The 20,788-nt window shown below is 38.7% G+C and overlaps 1 protein-coding gene across 1 annotated transcript; it reads right to left on the reverse strand.

The window, feature by feature from the left end:
- Positions 1-18,391: 18,391 nt before the first annotated feature.
- On the reverse strand, positions 18,392-19,330 carry LOC100762375 (olfactory receptor 1468). Its single transcript, XM_027426153.1, has one exon. The coding sequence runs from the start codon at positions 19,328-19,330 to the stop codon at positions 18,392-18,394; it is 939 nt and encodes a 312-aa protein (XP_027281954.1).
- Positions 19,331-20,788: the final 1,458 nt, after the last annotated feature.

Consider the following 20,788-nt stretch of genomic DNA (forward strand, 5'->3'; position numbering starts at 1 on the left):
CCAGAAAAACGGCAGAGGACAGGTCGAGAGCACTTCGGGTCAAGCTAACAGCCTAATGGCGACTCTCGTACACAGTCTTAATGTTTGATTGGGAAGGTACAACCTCTGCCTCTATCCCTCAACATATGGGTGACCTATTTGCTTGTAAAAATATGAAGCCTTATCATTAATTAATAAAAAAGGGGGAGATGTAGGGAGCCGTCCCTGCATTCTCCATTACAAGATGGCACCTGCATCTGGCAGGCACCGAATGTAAACAAGTTAGTGCGCAGGCGCTGGGTAACTTTCCATCCCTTGGTCTCTGCCTCTCCCGTGGCATCATATGGTCCGATGAGCTGCAGCGAGTCAGGGGGTAACACGTCCGAGGCGGCGGTTGCCAGCCTATATAAGGGATGGGTTCTTGGGAGTTCGGGGTCTCTGCCCTGTAAGCCTATGCTCTCCCTCTCAAGATGCATTAAAGCTTTACTGCAGAAGGATCCGAGTGTCCTGTGTCGTTCTTGCTGGCGAGACAATCGCGAGGGACACAAATGTCTGTAATCATTACAATCATCATTGATTTTTCTCAGCTTGTCTAAACAGATTTCTATCTCCCATCTTTTCCTAGACAGTTATATGTTATTTCCACTGATATACAAAATAGACTAATGCTTCTCTCTCCTGATACCTGCTCAACTCTAGTTTGTTCATTTGTAGTTTGTTCTATGTTATTTTGTATCATTCATGTTCTTGAATAATTTGGATAAATTTTAACATCATAATAGTATATAAATTTCTAGAAATCCATGGAACCCAGTCTTAGAGCTGGGAAACTAGCACAGGAATATTCCAAACCCCCTGAATGAGGATGTCAGTTTGGAGGTCTGGGCAATCTATGGGGCCTCTGGTATTGGATCAATATTTACCCCTAGTACACGAATGGACATTGGGAGCCCAGTCCACATAAAGGGATACTCTCTCATTCTAGATATATGGGAGAGGGTCTAGGCCAGATATGACAGATTTTGAAGATCCCCCATAGAGGGCGTCACCCTCCTTGGGGAGCAGATAGGGGTTGGGATAGGGGATAGGGGTCAGGGGAGGAGGAGAAGGAGAGGGAACTGGGATTGACATGTAAAAGAAGCTTGTTTCTAATTTAAATTGATCTAATTACATTATAAAAATAAAAAATATATAAAAATCTAGAAATCCTTGCATGCTCTAATGCCTTAGATTACCATTTCAAACTTAGACATGCATGTCTCTATAACATACAGTTTTCTGATCCACTGTTCACTAATTATCTTCTCTCCATTGCATGAATGACACACATCAGAAGCTCATAAACCCCAAGTGAAATTCATGTCTTCACTCTACTTTTTCACAAAGCATTCCTCAATCTCTTACCTCCAAGTCTTCCATTGTATTGCAAAAGAGGAAATTAAGGTTTGAGTGAGAATTCTATGAATTTTGATCCATTCATTTTTTCTTACATTCAACTGTTGCGGTATATTAAACAGAGTCTCCCCTTTATTCTTCTCCTATTTCATCAAATTCTTTCTGTGAGATTGTATCCACATATGAGGATCACATCTTGCCTTTACAGGAATACAAAAGCAGACTATATTCATGTCTATGTTCTCGTGTGTCCTGATCATTCTCTTTCAATCTGCAGCACTTACGCTGTGGAATTCTAACAGAGCAGTTACATCATCTCTTTCCTGATTTATTCTTCAGATTTCCAGTGTTGCTCTGAGAATGAGGACAAAGTTCCTGTCAAGGACACAAATTCTTTTTCATTGTCTCACATGTGTCAATGGTATATCCCCATATGGTCCCATGGTGACATTTGCTTTTCTCTCTTCATCAATTTTGGGATTAAAACTCTTCACCTCCAAAATTTCAGAGTTTCTCCTTCACTCTCCTATCACTTCCTCTCCTGTTTCTTTTTTCATCTGCTTCATCCTCCTTTATGTGTAAGGAATATTGCTTATCACATACACAGCTAAATTTACTCTCTCTCCATAAGTGAGAGCTTCAGCCATGTTCCATAGTATCCTATATGTATTCCATACACTTAATACTTTGACCACTGCTTTAAGATTCCTCACTACCAATTGTAAACTATGTGGAGGAAAGGTCTCATATGGTCTCTTTCTGTTTATTTATTTATAATCATTGCTAATCTCCTACTAGGACCAATACCTGTCATGATGTTTGAATTTGACCAGTGAAGATTTGTTACAAGCTGCTCAAACTAAAGCAGATTTCTTCAACTTAAATGATAGAAAAATCTCCATTTAAACAGAAAGACTTGGCAATTAGCAGTAAATTTTACACTTTATAATGAGTGCTGGAGATCTTTCTGCAGTGTTAGGGTTAATCATTTGTACCACTCCTCAGTAATACTGATACTCAAATCTTATACTTTAATCCACAAAATGTCGTTGATAGTGATGCAGAGGTTGGGATGAGAAGTTTTATGAATAATAAAAAGAAAAGGCAACAATTAATTTGGAATCTTCACTTGAGTTACTCCTCAGATACTGTGTTTGATGGTTAATTTATACCTTAAGTGGGTTAAGCCCAATACCAATTTTGGACAAATATTAGTTGCTATTATTCATGACAAGGTTTCTTGGTGTAACTATGCAAATATTCTATAAATGTTATTTAATATGTAGAGTTTGAATAAAGTAACTAATACTTCATAATATGATGAATTTCATGAAATCAGATGAAGGAACTAGAGAGAAAGGACAGTTAACAGTAAAAAAAATAATTTGCATTTTCTGCCAAAGATATAACTGTATAACTTCTACTCTTTTCAAGGATTCTAATATTCTAGACAGTTCTTCAAATATTGTTCTTATCAACCTGTCACAATGAGCAGTTTTTATCTTAAGTCACATGCATGGGTGCCGCCCCACCACATGTGTTATCTATGATTCTGTACAACACTGGCTAATAAATCTATCACGTTTTTAAAGTTGACAAAAGTGTAACACCATCATGAGATCTAAGCAACATTCTCTGATATGCTACACCGAAGTCTGACTGCTTGTATCTTCACAGAATGGCAGTGTTCCACACAGCTGAATTCAGAGTTTTCACACTTAGACATTATAGATTAGCATTGCAGAGGAGAAAACATTCAGGAAAAATATCATGCACCATTAAAAAGATGCTCTCCTTATGTGTCCAAGACTGGCTTCAAACACACAGCACTCCTGCCTCTGCCCGCTGAGCACTGGGATTACAGAAATGTGCTTCCATGCCCAGTTTCTTTCTCCTGTAAATGAACAGCAACTTTGTGTTAGGTAGGCAAATGTTCAAAGATTACAAGCCAGAGAATTTACCTTCAACTTTTACCACTGATGGGCCAATGGACCTCATACCATCATTGGATTTTCGGCCCACAGTTCTCAAATTAAATAGCACATAAAAATCTCAAGTGATACATTTACAACATTTGGTACACCTGGCTATCATCTTTGATTCTGTAGAAGCACTGAGTTTAAAGGAGTAGCTCTTCTTGTACTTTTACACGAACACCTAGATGATATTAATGTCCTCCTTGATGGACTACACCTAGGAGCAATCACAGATGTTACTACTAAACCACAGATTTGTGAATTTTTGCAGATAAAATTAATCATCATCCTGGGTATAACATTGTTCAGAGTTTGCTAAGATCCCATGGGGAAAGAATAGTAAAGAAATCTTCAGCATTACAGCAGTGAACTCCATCTCACAGTGCTGCTCATGGGTTGAAATGATGTGATATTGAGAGAAAATGACATAATGAGTAATTGTGATGAACTCATCAATATGAAAGTAGTTATATGGTGATCTTGAATACTTTCCCAGTGTGGTGATATCTTTGGAAACAGAGAAAAGAAGAATGTTACCGTGCCTGGAAAACTGTCCTCCACCACACTGGAAATTCATGATTTGACAGCAAGATACCAGCTTATTTTCCTGAGTACTCTGGTCTACTGAGTCTGAGTCAAAGTTTCTAGTTCTAGATCCTGCTCACCTTTATTTTATTTGCAGGCACAAATAGTAGTGGCCTCTGTACTCATCATCTATCTGCCCCATCACTTACTCACATCTCCCTGTGGCCATTCTTGGACCTTAGGGTCCCTGCATCCCTTAGGAGTCCAGAGCCTATATAACTCATTAAAGACATAGTAATTACCCAGGGCTTTTCTAGAACCAATTTACCTCAGGGATATCTAGTGGAGACCAATTATTATCACCCATTACTCCTTCTTACACTTAGGGGAATGTAAAATTTGAAGAAAACAATAAGCAAAAACCTAAACACATAGCAGCAACAAGAAAGCCACAAAGGCCTGGAAAGATGCTAACTCCTGCTTGTTCAGATAATGTGCTGGGTTTCTGCTTGACTGGAGCCACTTTCCTGGGGCAGGACGGGGAGTGAAGAAGTGTGACTAGAAAGCCACCCCAAATTACCAGGCATTATTATTTTTTTAATGATTTAAAGTGTCTTACATAACATAGATTTACACAAGAAGCCATCAGTAGTTTGTTTTCAGGGGGATTGTTTGTAAGCCTAGCTTTTAATGGCTGAGCCATCTCTCAAGCACAACCAACAGTAGTTTTTAAGCAGAGTGTGACTTTAGAAAACCACACAAATTGGGAAGGCTGTCAAGGACAGCATCTAAACAGGTATACAACCTTCTGGAAAATTTTAAACTTCATCAGCCAAACTTCTATGTGTACCAATATGTGAAAAGTTGGGAACACATCAAGCAGATGGCATTGTTAATGCTTCTGTAAGCCAGTAGAAAAGCAATCCACATTCCTATGTTTGTTCACTCATTTTGTCTTCTTCTCTATGAAACCTTAATTGATAAGTACAACTCCTGTGAACACTAATATAGTCATTTACTTGAATCAATTTTTGGTATGTATGTAGGCATATTGTAATTCTACATTTAAAGGTTATTTTGCTTTTTTAATTTTAATATATTATAAATTAAAAACTATTCTTATTTAGAGTAGCCCATAAGGTAGTTGTATTCCTTATGGCATTTTCATTATTAATTTTGCTCATCATCTACTCAATGCCTTTTTACCCTATCTATTCCCATCTCGGCACTAACCTTGCCACAATTAAATATTCTGTCTTCCATTTTTATATTACATGTATTCTATTGTCCTTCTGCATCTCCCCTTAAGGCCTCCATTTTTCCACTACCACAAGTAATTTTTTAGTGTTCTTCCCTCTATACACAATCCCACATAAACACAAATATATAACAATTATTAATGGGGCTGGAGAGATGAATCAGTGGTGAAGAGAATTTCCTGCTCCTGCAGACAATAGATTCCTTTCCCAGCACCAATGGGATAGCTCATAATCCCTTGCAATTACAATTCCAGGAGCTCCATACATTCTTTTGGCCTCTGTGTATACCAGGCATGCATGTGTTGCAGTATTTATATATGTATATGCAAAACACTTAGATACATAAAATGAAAAAGAATCCTTTCATTTAGTTTAGTTTAGTAAAATGGTGGTTATAGGCTCTTCTCTGAGATCCATAACTTCACTATCCCAAGGTAGTTTGTCCCACAGATTGCATATAAGTCCTTATTTTCCCTTTTAATTATCAGCTACAGGCATCTAAGATGACAAAAGGATCATGAGTAAAAGTGGGTATGCAAGCATCCCTGGAGAATACTTAGAGCATATGCTCAGAAGTGGTAAAGAATATGGCAATTCTATTTTGGGTTTTAGTAAGAAAAGCACATATTCATCTAAATATCACCTTCAACTGTTTACACTTTGGTCAATAGTGAACTAAGGAGCCCTTGCTCCTTGACATTGTTTGGTGACATTTGTTGTTTGTTTTCTTGATGATTGTCTTTCTTACTGGAGTGAAATGAAATCTCAAGGGAGTTTTTGTTTTGATTGTCTTGTGGTGAGGGATGGTGAATACTGGAAAACATATCTATTGGCCATTTCCATGTCTTCTTTTGAGAACTCTCCATGCAGTTCCTTTTGTTTCCTAGTTCTTTGGATTTTTGAGTTGTTTGTTAATTCTGAATTGTTAAAATAAATCTTTCCGCCAAAAGCCACTGAGCCCCACCGCCACCTGTGTGCTCTATGCCAGCCGCCCACCTGAGTTAGGGCCCCAATTAATGAACAGAGAGACTTGTATTAGGTACAATGCTGCTTGGCCAAAGACTAGGATTTCTCATCTGTTAGCTAAGTCTTAATTATCATAAATTTATATATTTTATAAGACTTATCTTATAGAGGATGCTTCTGCTGGCACCCTCTCTTGCCGGTGGCTCACATCTTGCCGCTGGAGGATGTGAAGGGGAAAAGGGGACACTTCCCGTTTCTCCTTGTTTAAATATGAGTCTCCTTGCTATGTCACTTCCTGCCTGGATCACCACTTCTCTACTACATTTCCCAGAATCCTCTTTGACTCCTAGTCCCATCTAACTTGCTGTCTCATTGGCCAAACAGTATTTTATTTAACAATCAATAAGATAAACATACACAGAAGTACTTCCCCCATCACTGAATATTAATCTTCTGTTTTTTTATTTTTATTTAAATTAAAAACAAACATTTTTCCATACCAATCTTGGTTCCCTCTCCCTCACATCCTCCCATGCTCCCCACAAACCTCCCATCATACCTGCCTGTCCACTCCCCAGGGAGAGTGTGGCCTTCCATGGGGTATCATCAAAGTCTGTCACATCATTTGGGGCAGGACTTAGGCCTCCACCATGTATCCAGGCTTAGAGAGTATCACTCCATAGAGAATGGGTTCCCAAAGTCCCATTCTCTATGCATAAGGATAAATACTGGTTCCAGTGCCAGAGACGCCATAGACTGCTCTGACCCCCAACTAACACCAATGTTCAGGGGGCCTGGTTCAGACCTATGCTGGTTCCCCTCTGGGGTCTGTGCACTCCCACTCACTCAGGTCAACTCTTTCTGTGGGCTTCCCCAGCATGGTCTTGACTCCTTTGCTCATCACTCCTCCCTCTCCTGGAGTTTGGCTCAGTGTTTAGCTGTGGATCTCTGCTTCTACTTCCATCAGCTGCAGGTGGAGATGGTATTTTGAGTGTGTTTCCCTTTTTTGTTTTTCTCTTGTGGGTTTATCTATTGTCTTTGTTTTGTGGGGGTAGTTACCTTCCTTGGGTTGAATTTTTCCTTCTAATACTTTCTGTAGGGCTGCCTGTAAGTTACCCCAAGGTTCTTCTGCAATGTTGGGGCATCCATCTTTGGCCTATGGCCCTAGAATATCTAACATACTTTTCTGTGAAGTAGGAATTTTGAAGGACTGTCCTATCTTACCTTGGCAAAGTTTGGCAGTTGCCTTCCTTTGTGTCCTGCTTGTCCAATTTGGACAGCATTCAATCAACAGTTGAGGTGATGGCAGTTTTTTACCCAGTGGCTAACTTTGCCACAAATAAAAGCAAACTCCATATGGAGGTACTTTGATGTCTGTCATTTAAAAAATAAATTGGTGCTGCCAGGAGCAGATGTGTCTCACTGTCATGAAAACCCTCATTAAAACATTTTAAATGTCATTCTGTATGTCCTTGAAGTGTTTGAACACCATCTATTTAAAATACATCTGCTTGACCTTGAAAACATACCTAATATGACTATAATTTTTATTGCTATAGATGACTAATTACTAGCATGTCTTTCTTTATTATCCTAAATAGATTTCAAAGACTAAAACTTTATATTTTAAAAATAAATTGCATAGGTACAATATCTTAAACAAGAGTAGAAATATATATACAGTAAAATAAAAATAACATTATATATTATATATATATATATATATATATATATATATATATATTAACACAAGTATGGATTGTGTGAATGTGTAGTGTGCACAAACCAGTTACAGATAATTTTTTAAATTTTATGTTTGTGCAGGTTAAAGGCATCTATTAATTTTATAAGTTTGTTTACACTGTATCTATCCATTCCATATGAAAGGATGGCATGTAATAATAAGTCATGAGGACTCTGTAGCCAACAAGATTGTTCATATTTCACCTGGTCTGAGAGCTGTTCCCAAGTAGAGGGACCAGCATATATGTCACTGTCCTTTAATCTTTCTTGGTTTCTTTCTTCATGTCTGAAGCCAGGATTTTCAGGAGGTCGCTGCTAACAAATCTGATCATTAAATGGAAGAGAATCATAACTTTGTGTTTCTTGTGGAAACAAAGGCATATAATCTCCCCCAATGCAGCACATTTCCCAACTCCCATTCTAAAGTACATAGGCTGGTTCAATTTGGCAGTCCCTTTCATAATCCAATGTCTCTCAGCAGCTGCCATTCACTCAATAGCATTCAAAAATACAAAGTCAGCAAAAACAATACACAGGATCCAGATATCCTATGCATTTCCCATCTTTATGTGGCTTTTTTCTATTACATTACTTTATTTTCTCTTTAGAGACTATTATGATTGTCTATACCCATTTTATACTGTATTTGTTTAAAGGTTTTCTCAGTCTGGACCACTTTATAGAGCTCCTGTAGCTTTCTCTGACCACATGAGCCAAATTTTAGAGTGTCATATTAATTACCATGTGACTCAGCTTAATGCATAGCTCTGGTGCATGGTTAGGACAGCTGGCTTAGGACTGCAGTTGCTGTGCCTCTAAATGTCAAGCACTGGGCCACCTGAGATTCCAGGACCAGAAATCCATATCCAGCTCCTTAACCAGAACTTTTCTTACCTTTATCAGGTCCTATATTTAGCTATTCAAGTCTCCACATTGGACACCATATGTAGACAGATTTTTCTTTGGACTGGCAGCTCACAAATAATGACACAAAGACTTATTGCTAATTATAAAAGCTCGGCCTTAGCTTAGATTGGTTCCTAACTAGTTCTCAAAACTTAAATTACCCAGTATTTTTAAATCTATGTTTCATAATGTGGCTCAATACCTTATCTGTATTTCCTATTCCCCTTCCTCTGTGCTGGCTGGTACCTCTCTCTCATGTCTAGATCACAGCAATATATCTTCACACAGTGTATGAGTATCCCACAAAAGAGTCTCATGGTATAGCTTGAGCTGACCTCACAGGGTCACACTGGGTTGACCTCACATTTGCATTGATGCTTCTTCCTGAGCCTCATGAATGCTGGGAATCACTGGCATGATTCATCACACCTGCATTGATTTATATCTTTTTTATTAAGTTTTCAGTTAACCTCTCTTTGCCTCCCTCCTCTTCTCTTTAGACCACTTCCATTCTGACACAGTCCATCCTCTAAATTATATATTGTATTCATCACATTGTATTATGTCATACAATTGTATAGGTTATATATCAGTTAAATATGTTTAAGATATGTACATTCTAAGCTATATTTTACATTGTAGTACTCCTTTTTTATTATTCAAAAATATATTTATAGGTCAATTCCATTAAAGTAAACAAATACTGGAATATACTGTCTGTTCAGAGCTTCATACTTTTTCCTTTTGGTGAATGGCATAACTTCTCAGCCCCAAGTGAAGCTGGACTCTAAGAAGCAGTTTCGTTTCTTCCATCTCCTTTACCTTACATACTTATTTCACTACCAAATTCTTTTTTTTGATGTTTATCCATATCAATTTTTATTATTTTTTATTTTTGAGATTATAATCACATTATTTCTTACTTCCCTTTTTTCCCCACAAACCTCCCCAGATATCTATCCTTTTTCCTCTTTCAAAACAATGTCCTCTGTTTTCACTAATTGTTGTTACACACAATATGTACCATCTACATATATTCTTTTTTCTCTCTTATTATTATTATTATTATTATTATTATTATTATTATTATTATTAATTCAAGTTAGGGAACAGGCTTGTTTCACATGTAATTCCCCTCTCCCTCCCTCCCCTCCCCTCACCCCCATTCCTTCTCCCCCACCTCCAACCTACCCCCCACCCCATCCACCCACCACTCCCCAGGCAGGGTAGGGCCCCCAACCGGGGCTCCACCAAGTCCATCAAATCTTCCTGTGCTGGGCCTAGGTCCCTCCCCATGTGTTAAGAGACAGAGTACATCCCTTCAAGTGGGATGGGCTCTCGAAGTCCCACACACACACCAGAGCAAAACACCAGTCCACCTCCGGGGGCTCCCAGGAGTGCAGGGGCCTCCCCGATGGCATCCATGATCAGGGGGCTGGATTAGTCCCCTACTGGCCTCCCAAAGAGTGTCTGGGGTCGATATGCTTTCCCTTTTTCAGGCCAACTGTTTCTGTGGGTTTCTCCAACCTGGTACAGACCCCTTCGTTCTTCATTCCTCCCTCTCTTCAACTAGGTTCCAGATTTCAGCTCAGTGTATTTCTGTGGATGTTGTCTCTGCTTCCATCAGCCACTGGATGAGGACTCTAGGATAGCATAGAGAGTAATCATCACTCTCTTTCTAGGGGAAGGGCTTCTAGGCCATCCTCTCCTCCACTGCCTGGACTGTCAGATCGTGTCATCCTTGTAGGTCTCTGGAGATCTTTCTAGTACCAGATCTCTTCTCGGACCTATAGTGGCTCCCCCTGATATGGTATATCTCATCCTGCTCTGTCTCCTCTATTCTTCCCCCAACTCAATATATCTGCTCCTCCATTTCTTCTCCTCTCCTCTTCTTCTTGTGCTCTTATTGTGGCAGCACCCACTCCCCTACCCTCATGCTCTCAATTAGCTCGGGAGTTCATGCCACTTCCCATTCCTGGGGTCCATTTATCCCTTAGAGTCATTCATGATTTCTAGTTTCTTTGGGGAAGAGGATTATAGGCTGGTAAACCTTTGCTCTATGTCTAAAAATCATATATGAGTGAGTACATACCATGTTTGTCTTTTTGTGATTGGGTTACCTCACTCAGGATGGTTTCTTCTAGTTCCATCCATTTGCCTGCGAATTTCAAGATTCCATTGCATTTTTCTGCTGAGTAGTACTCCATTGTATAAATGTACCACATTTTCTCTTTCCATTCTTCAGTTGAGGGGCATCTAGGTTGCTTCCAGGTTCTGGCTATTACAAACAATGCTGCTATGAACATGGTTGAACATATGTCCTTGTTGTATGAACATGCACTATTTGGGTATATACCCAAGAGAGGAATGGCTGGATCTTGAGGTAGATTGATTCCCATTTTTCTGAGCAACCGCCATACTGATTTCCAAAGTGGTCTTACAAGTTCACACTCCCACCAGCAATGGAGGAGTGTTCCTTCTTCTCCGCAACCTCTCCAGCATAGGTTGTCATTGGTATTTTTGATTTTAGCCATTCTGACAGGTGTGAGGTGGTATCTCAGAGTTGTTTTGAGTTGCATTTCTCTGATGGCCAAGGATTTTGAGCACTTTCTTAAGTGTCTTTCAGCCATTTCAGATTCCTCTGTTGAAAAATCTCTCTGCACCCCACTTTTTAATTTCATTGTATGGTGTTTTGGTGGCTAGCTTCTTGATCTCCTTGTATATTTTGGAAATCAGTCCTCTGTCAGATGTGTGGCTGGTGAAGATCTTTTCCCATTCTGTGGGTGGTCGTTTTGTCTTACTGACTGTGTCCTTTGCCTTACAGAAGCTTCTCAGTTTCAGGAGGTCCCATTTATTGATTGCAGACCTCAGTGTCTGTGCTTCTGGCGTGATGTTCAGGAATCGTTCTCCTGTGCCAATTTGTTCAAGGGTTATTCCCACTTTCTCTTCTAGAAGATTCAGTGTGGCTGGATTTATGGAGAGATCTTTGATCCATTTGCACTTAAGTTTCGTGCATGGTGACAGGTATGGATCTATCTGCAATTTTCTGCATGTCCGAATCCAATTGTGCCAGCACCATTTGTTGAAGATGCTATCTTTTTTCCATTGTATGGATTTAGCACCTTTGTCAAAAATAAGGTGTTCGTAGGTGCATGGGTTAATATCTGGGTCTTCAATTCGATTCCATTGGTCTATCTGTCTATTCTTGTGCCAATACCAAGCTGTTTTCAGAACTATGGCTCTATAGTAGAGCTTGAAGTCAGGGATGGTGATGCCTCCAGAAGATCTTTTATTGTAAAGAGTTGTTTTGGCTATCCTGGGTTTTTTATTTTTCCATATAAAGTTGAGTATTGTTCTTTCAATGTCTGTGAAAAACTGTGTTGGGATTTTGATGGGGATTGCGTTGAATCTGTAGATTGCTTTTGGTAGGATTGCCATTTTTACTATGTTAATTCTGCCTATCCAAGAGCATGGGAGATCTTTCCACTTTCTGGTATCTTCTTTAATTTCTTTCTTTAAAGTCTCAAAGTTCTTATTGTACAGGTCTTTCACTTTTTTGGTTAGTGTTACCCCAAGATATTTTATGTTGCTTGTGGATATTGTGAAAGGTGATGTTTCCATGATTTCTTTCTCATTGAGTTTATCATCTGTATACAGTAGGGCTACAGATTTTTTTGAGTTAATTTTGTATCCTGCTACCTTGCTGAAGGTGTTTATCAGCTGTAGGAGTTTCCTGGTAGAGTTTTTCGGGTCACTTATGTAGACTATCATGTCATCTGCAAATAGTGAAAGTTTGACTTCTTCCTTTCCAATTTGTATCCCTTTGATCCCCTGTTCTTGTCTTATTGCTCTAGCTAGAACTTCAAGTACAATATTGAAGAGGTATGGAGAGAGTGGACATCCTTGTCTTGTTCCTGATTTTAGAGGAAAAGCTTCGAGTTTCTCTCCATTTAGTTTGATGTTGGCTATTGGTTTGGTGTATATCGTGATTATCATGTTTAGATATGTTCCTGTTATTCCTGTTCTCTCCAAGATCTTTATCATGAAGGGATGTTGGATTTTGTCAAAGGCTTTTTCAGCATCTAGTGAGATGATCATGTGGTTTTTCTTTTTCAGTTTGTTTATATGGTGGATTACATTAATGGTTTTTCGTATGTTGAACCATCCTTGCATCCCTGGGATGAAGCCTACTTGATCATGGTGGATGATTTTTCTGATATGTTCTTGGACTCGATTAGCTAATATTTTATTGAGTATTTTAGCATCAATGTTCATGAGGGATATCGGTCTGTAGTTCTCTTTCTTAGTCTTATCTTTGTGTGGCTTGGGTATCAAAGTGATTGTAGCCTCGTAGAAAGAGTTTGGCAATATTCCATCTGCTTCTATTGTGCGGAACAGTTCGAGGAGTACTGGAATTATCTCTTGTTTGAATTTCTGGTAGAATTCTGCAGTGAAGCCATCTGGCCCTGGGCTTTTTTTGGTTGGGAGGCTTTTGATTACTGCTTCTATCTCATTAGGGGTTATAGGTCGATTTAAACTGTTTATCTGATCTTGATTTAATTTTGGTAAGTGATATTTATCCAGAAAGCTGTCCATTTCCTTCAGATTTTCCAATTTTGTGGAGTACAGGTTTTCAAAGTATGACCTAAGGATTCTCTGGATTTTCTCAGTGTCCGTTGTTATTTCCCCCTTTTCATTTCTGAATTTGTTAATTTGCATGCTCTTTCTCTGCCTTTTGGTTAGTTTGGCTAGAGGTTTGTCTATCTTGTTAATCTTCTCAAAGAACCAACTCTTTGTTTCATTGATTCTTTCTACTGTTTTCCTAGTTTCTACTTTGTTGTTTTCGGCTCTCAGGTTGATTATTTCCTGGCGTCTACTCCTCCTTGGTGTGTTTGCTTCTTTTTGCTCTAAAGCTTTCAGTTGTTCTGTCAATTCTCTAATGTGACTTTCCTCCAGTTTTTTCATGTGAGCACTTAGTGCTATGAACTTCCCTCTTAGCACTGCTTTCAGGGTGTCTCATAAGTTCGGGTATGTTGTGTCCACATTCTCATTAAATTCTAGGAAGTCTTTAATTTCTTTTTTTATTTCTTCCTCAACCCAGGAATGGTGCAATTGGGAGTTATTCATTTTCCACGCAAATGTAGGTTTTCTGCAATTCGTATTGCTGTTGAATTCTAGCTTTAATGCATGGTGGTCTGATAAGATACAGGGGGTTATTTCAATACTTTTGTAACTGTGGAGGTTTTCTTTGCTGCCAACTATGTGGTCAATTTTTGAGAAGGTTCCATGTGGCGCTGAGAAGAAGGTATATTCTTTTGTGTTTGGATGGAATGTTCTATAGATATCTGTTAAACCCAGTTGGATCATAACTTCTTTCAGATCCTTTGTTTCTGTGTTAAGTTTCTGTCTAGTGGTGTAAGGGGGTTGTTGAAGTCTCCTACTATAAGTGTGTGTGGTTTTATGTGTGGTTTGAGCTTTAGTAATGTTTCTTTCACAAATGTGGGTGCCTTTGTATTTGGAGCATAGATGTTCAGGATTGAGATTTCATCTTGATGGACTTTTCCTGTGATGAGTAAGAAATGCCCTTCTTCATCTCTTTTGATTGATTTTAGTTTAAAGTCCAATTTGTTAGATATTAGGATTGCTACACCAGCTTGTTTCTTGAGGCCATTTGATTGGAAAATCTTTTCCCATCCTTTTACTCTGAGGTATCGCCTGTCTTTGAAGTTGAGGTGTGTTTCTTGTAAACAGCAGAAGGATGGATTCTGTCTTCGTATCCATTCTGTTAGCCTATATCTTTTTATGGGTAAGTTAAGACCATTGACATTTAGGGATATTAATGTCCATTGTTCGTTGGTTCTTGTTGGTGGTGTCATTGTATGTGGATATTGCCCTCCTGTTTCTTTTTGTGTTTGGCAAAATTAGATTATCTATTGCCTGTGTTTTTGTGCATGTAGTTATGTTCCTTGGGTTGGAGTTTTCCTTCCAGAACCTTCTATAGTGCTGGATTTGTGGATATGTATTGTTTAAATCTGTTTTTGTCATGGAATATCTTGTTTTCTCCATCTATAATGATTGAAAGTTTTGCTGGGTACAGTAGTCTGGGTTGACATCCATGCTCCCTTAGTGCTTGTAGGGTATCTATTCAAGACCTTCTGGCTTTCAGAGTTTCCATTGAGAAGTCAGGTGTGATTCTAATTGGTTTGCCTTTATATGTTACTTGGCCTTTTTCCTTTGCAGCTCTTAATATTTTCTCTTTATTCTGTAGATTTGGAGTTTTGATTATTATGTGTCGGGGGGACTTCTTTTTGTGGTCCAGTCTGTTTGGTGTCCTATAAGCTTCTTGTACTTTCATAGGCATATCTTTCTGTAGGTTGGGGAAGTTTTCTTCTATGATTTTGTTGAATATGTTTTCTGTTCCTTTGAGCAGTGTTTCTTCACCTTCTTCTACACCTATTATTCTTAGGTTTGGTCTTTTCACGGTGTCCCATATTTCCTGGATATTTTGTGTTAGGGATTTGTTGGACTTGAGGTTTTCTTTGGTTGATGAATGTATATCCTCTAGCGAGTCTTCAATAGCTGAGATTCTCTCTTCTGTCTCTTGGATTCTATTAGTTATACTCACGTCTTTAGATCCTGATCGTTTATCCAGTCTTTCCATTTCCAGCATCACCTCATTCTGTGTTTTCTTTATTGTGTCTAATTCAGCTTTCATGCTTTGAACTGTTTCAAGAGCCACTTGTTTGGTTGTTTTATCTTGGGTTTCTTTAGCTTCTTTAAGAGATTTGTTTATTTTTTGAATTTTTTAGTTTGTCTTTTCCTCTATTTCGTGTAATTTTTTGCTTGCTTTTTCTTCTATTTCTTTAAGGGATTTTCTTGTTTCCTCTTTGAAGGTCTTTATCATCTTGCTGAGATAATTTTTGAGGTCCATCTCATCTTCATGCACTATGTTGGGCTTTTCAGGTCTTGCTGGAGTGGAATTCCTAGATTCTGGTGGTGTCATATTGGTCTTTCTGTTGTTGAGCGAGTTCTTATTCTGTCTTCTTCCCATATCTTTTTCCAGTGAGTGCAGGTAGGATCACTCTATCTCCTCTTGTTACTCTGTAGTGTGTGTCGGCCAGGAATTCAATGTCCGAAGCTCTGGATGGTCTTGCTTCTCCTCGTAGTCTCCTCACTCTGAAGGAGTTAGGCCTCCTGGCGGATTGGTCCTGGTCTGGTCAGGTGTGGTCTGTGATGAGTCCGCGGAAGGGGAAGGAAGAGTGGCCTGTACCCAGATTCAGGGAGCTCCTCCCTGCCTGGGCATGTCTGTTTCAAGCAGGGACAAGCCTGGAGGGATCTGGGTGAATGGCGCTTAGGACAGAAGTTGGGTAAAAGCAGGGGGTTGCTCACCTGGTCTGGTCTGTCTGTAGTACTCCTTTATGTTGCTCAGAAGAGCTTTTGTTTCTTTCCTATAGTTCTACCTACAGTCATTGCTAATGAATATAGAATCTATTTCTGTCTCTTAAACTTTGTTTTTCACAGGTTGAATAAAGTGCTGTAATTTACTTTCCCTGGTAACTGGCTATCTTGTCCCTGATATCATGACAATGTCAGAGTTTACCTATGAAGATATCTTGTGCTGTGTTAACTACATGGAGAAAATAATAATAAAAATTCTTAGAACAACATTTAATTAAAAAGGTACAATTCAAAATTCTATGAGCTATTATACAGTTTTGTAAATATATGTATATACAGGTAATCTGTTATATATTTCACTGTGTAGGAGATGACATCGTGATTCAAGAAACAAGATAAAGGAACAAAAGAGTTCAAGGTGTGCACATTCCTCTTAAAGTTTACACAGAGGCTCAAGTGCAGATGTTCACCAGGTACTGAGAAGCCCTAGAGGCAGGATTGGCTTCACCTGGAAACTAATGTTCCGGGCAACTCAGCAGAGTGTAAAGGACAAGGTTTGTATCCATCACCTATCAAAAGCAACTGAGGAATTGAGCAGGGGCCTCTGGGTACCAGCTTCAGTGTCCCCTCAGGGTTCAAAAGAAGACTTATAGCAAGCACAGAACTTAGAAGAAGAATATGAGGGTGAAATGAACTCTCCAATATATACTTTTCTGCATCAGTCTGTTTATTGTTCTCTCATTCTGTAAAGTTCCCAGCTTATACACACACAAACAAAAGCAATTCTCTCTGGTAATAGCAAGGTTATAGGACTTGCATTTTTTCAGGGTCATAAGAACAGACAAGCTGGGATACACCACCCATATCTTGGAGGTTCCAAATGTGATCTATATGAAGGACTCCTCTTCTGATGAAATATCCTGCCAAATAGAAGATTATTGCAGGGAGCTGGCTTCTAAGTTTATCGCAGGGAACAAAGCAGAGATTATAGACTGTAGGGACTAAGGTTGTTGATTGTGTGACTGAATTTTTCACCAGAAGTACCACAGGGTTGGAGGAAGTGACTCAATATAAAAAGTACATGGGAAAAATCATGCCAAATAATCTATACACTGCTGGATCTTGCACCAAAAGAGAGTGCTTATGGGTTCACAAGAGATTTACTGTAAGAACAGCTGTTATACAATATATGGCAGGCCTAGTGTCTTGCAGCTGGATTTGTCTCCATCAGAACACATTCATTCTTGTGGGTCAACATTCTGCTTTATCATCTGAAATCTCACTGCATAATTCTTGAGGACCAAAACAGGATATAAAGGAACAAGGTTTGTTCATGCCATATTGAGACCAATAATATAAAAAACAAAGAAAAATTCCTTTTTCTAAAGTAAAGAAATGAGACAAATAATTGAATTGGTCTATGACTTAATGCATATTTAACCATTGCCCCTACATGTGAGATGGGAAGTCGCTGAATTTCATAGTATTCAGTCAGTGAAACAGAATCTTCTCTATCTCCTTGAGACTATCACAGGAGTAAAATAAAGCCATCCACTATAAACAGGAATTCTACAAAGTAAAACATGAAATATAATTGAGACATTACAAGCTTTTAGCTTTCTTTCTTCTTTCCCTCATCTTAGAAAAGTAAATTGAATGGTACTTTGTTATTAGTCAACTTAAGAGCAAATTGCATAAATGACATTGTTATACAAAAATGATTTCTCCATATTTGTTTATGGTCAAGAGTAATCATGAAAGATAACAAAGTCATGAAAAAATGGAGAATTAAGATAAAAATGATGTGGACAATCAGGGTGAGAGAACCTGTAAGAAATATTAGAAGGAAGGTGGGTGGTGGGGAGATTTCATTGTTAGTAAAAGTCATAAATCCATTACTTACACTACTTTAATTGATCCACCAGAGAACACAGAACTCAGCTAAATGAAAAAATGTCAAAGCAACTTAAGAACGTAAGGAACAGTGATAATATTAGACAGAACCTCTTCCACTATGCTTTTCCAGGATAATTTATGCAAGACAAGGAGGTATATACAGTCAGATATCAAAGACAATCTTTCCTACTTTGATTACTCCACCACAAATCATCTCTTTCAGGTATTGAATAGTTATACAGCATGCCCTTTCATATAGGTTCTATGATGAGAGACAACATCTGACATAAAATACTAACATTGTTACATTTATTACATAAAATTATGTAAAAATCCCAAGTATTACCATTACAAAGAGATTTTCTTATTGAAAATAACTCTTATCAGGGCCCCCTTTATGTCTCTGTTCCTCAGGCTGTAGATGAAGGGGTTCAGCATGGGAGTCACCATTGTGTACATGATAGCCATGATAGTCTCCTTCACAGTAGAGTTATTAGCTGATGGATAAAAGTAGAGACCAATAATTGTCCCATAGAACAGAGAAACCACAGTCAAGTGGGAACCACAGGTGGAGAACACCTTGTGGATAACCTGGATAGATGGAACCTTGAGAATAGAAAGGATAATCCTTGCATAGGATATAACAATGAGTAGGAATGGTATAACCATGATGAGACCACTCATGATAACTATCATTAACTTGTTAATGTAAGTGTCTGAGCAGGCTAGCTTCAGGAGAGCAGATATGTCACAGAAAAAATGGAGAATCACATTGTTCTTGCAAAAAGATAATCTAGCCATGAGCATGGTGTGCAACATGGCATGCAATATGGTCACTATCCACAGTGGCAGCAATAGACAGGCACAGAGCTTGGGGTTCATGATGCTGGTGTAATGAAGGGGGAAACAAATGGCCACATAGCGGTCATAGGCCATGACCACAAGAAGGAAGCTCTCCATGTCTCCAAAAACCATAAAAAAGAACATTTGTGTCAGACAACTCACATAGTTAATGGATGGGTCCTGGCTCTGCATGTTGTGCAGCAATTTGGGCATTGTGACAGAGGAAAAGCAGAGATCACATAAGGACAAGTTGCTGAGAAACAAGTACATGGGTGTGTGGAGATGGGAGTCCAGTAGGATGAGGATGATGATGATGAGATTCCCCAGGACGGTGGTGAGATACATGGCCAGGAACAGGGCATAGAACAGGTGCTGATGCTCTGGGGGAATGGGCAGGCCCAGCAGGAGGAACTGGGAGATGACAGTTTGGTTGTTGCCAGTCATATTTGCCTTCAAGACTTTAAAAAACATTAACAATTTTATAAACTCCCCATGATTGAGTCTGTAATTTTCAATCTCATATATTTTATTTTAGAAAGAATGATTTTTTATATTCTGTAATTGTTATATTTTTTGCTTCACTATGGCATGGAATAACCTTGATCCCTTAGCTTCTTTAGTTGTCCTTGGTAGGTGATGACATGCTAACCATGTCCTATATACTCTGTCGACACTCCCCCAATCCATCTCCACATCTTAGTAAACACAGATATGTTTCTGTGACACACATGGTATGTTGCCTGTTCTTCAGTAATTAATCTTTCAACAAAGTTATTGTAATCTCTACGTCCAAATATTTCTAGTTATTATAGCCACGAATGGCTTCTCTTAATGTTGCATTAGCATGCTCTAATAGTCTAGTTTTGTCTAGTCACTACTTATTGCTTCTGATATGCACAATGTATTGGTATATCTCCTTCCTGCATTCCTGCTCATTCTGGGCAACTGTAGTTCACTCCATTCTGTAGGATTTTTCTGTGAATTTTCTTGAATGATTTTTAAACACCCAATCCACTTAATTCTATATGGACCCCAAGAAAAATTCATAAACTTTAGTGTGTTAGATTTCTGATTACAAGTCAGTCATAGCTGTCTCTCAATCCTACAGAATTCACTACCTCATTGTTGACTAATAATCTTCTACATTTTCCCCACCAATATCTGAGGCTCAATGCATCCCAAGAGAAAAATCACTTATCTCTCTACCAACATCTTGTCTCTCATGTCTCTTGTTTCTCATAATACATTTAAATTAATCCAAGATCTATTATATGTTTTATTGCATTTTTTCTTACCTTGAACTCTAATCTAGCACAGTATATAGTTTCGCATCTTCATCCTCTTCTTTTTATTTTTTTGTTTTTGCTTTTGGAGACAGGGTTTCTCTGTGTAGCTTTGGAGGCTGTCCTGGAACTAGCTCTTGTAGACCAGGCTGGTCTAGAACTCACAGAGATCTGCCAGCCCCCTGCCTCCCAAGTGTTGGATTAAAGGCGTGTGCCACCACCACCTGGCCTTCATCCTCTTCTTACCCAGGCATTCAAAACTCTCCAATTGTATTCTTAGAAATGGATACCATCATTTCATACCTGAAATATTGAAGTCATAATTCAATTGCAACCCATGTCTAAACACTATTTTCTCCAATATGTTTAGCACACACTGGCATTCTGAGATGGATACAGTCCTCCCTTCCCTGATTATTTCCTCAGATTACCATCTTGTTCTAAGAACAAATTTACTATCATTCATACAAATGATGCTTGCTTATCCAACTTGTACCATCCTCTACAGCCCATTATGAACTCACATGGTGTCTATATTCTTCTCTTCAGCCATGATGTACTTCAAATTGAAGTTTGTGCCTCCAACATTTATGATTTAATATTCATTACACCTATTACA

Source organism: Cricetulus griseus, chromosome 7 (assembly GCF_003668045.3).
Source record: "Cricetulus griseus strain 17A/GY chromosome 7, alternate assembly CriGri-PICRH-1.0, whole genome shotgun sequence".
NCBI lineage: Eukaryota > Metazoa > Chordata > Mammalia > Rodentia > Cricetidae > Cricetulus > Cricetulus griseus.

Bases quoted from the DNA above. Each gene is read 5' to 3' on its own strand.
- LOC100762375 (XM_027426153.1), bottom strand. From the start codon at position 19,330: ATGACTGGCAACAACCAAACTGTCATCTCCCAGTTCCTCCTGCTGGGC.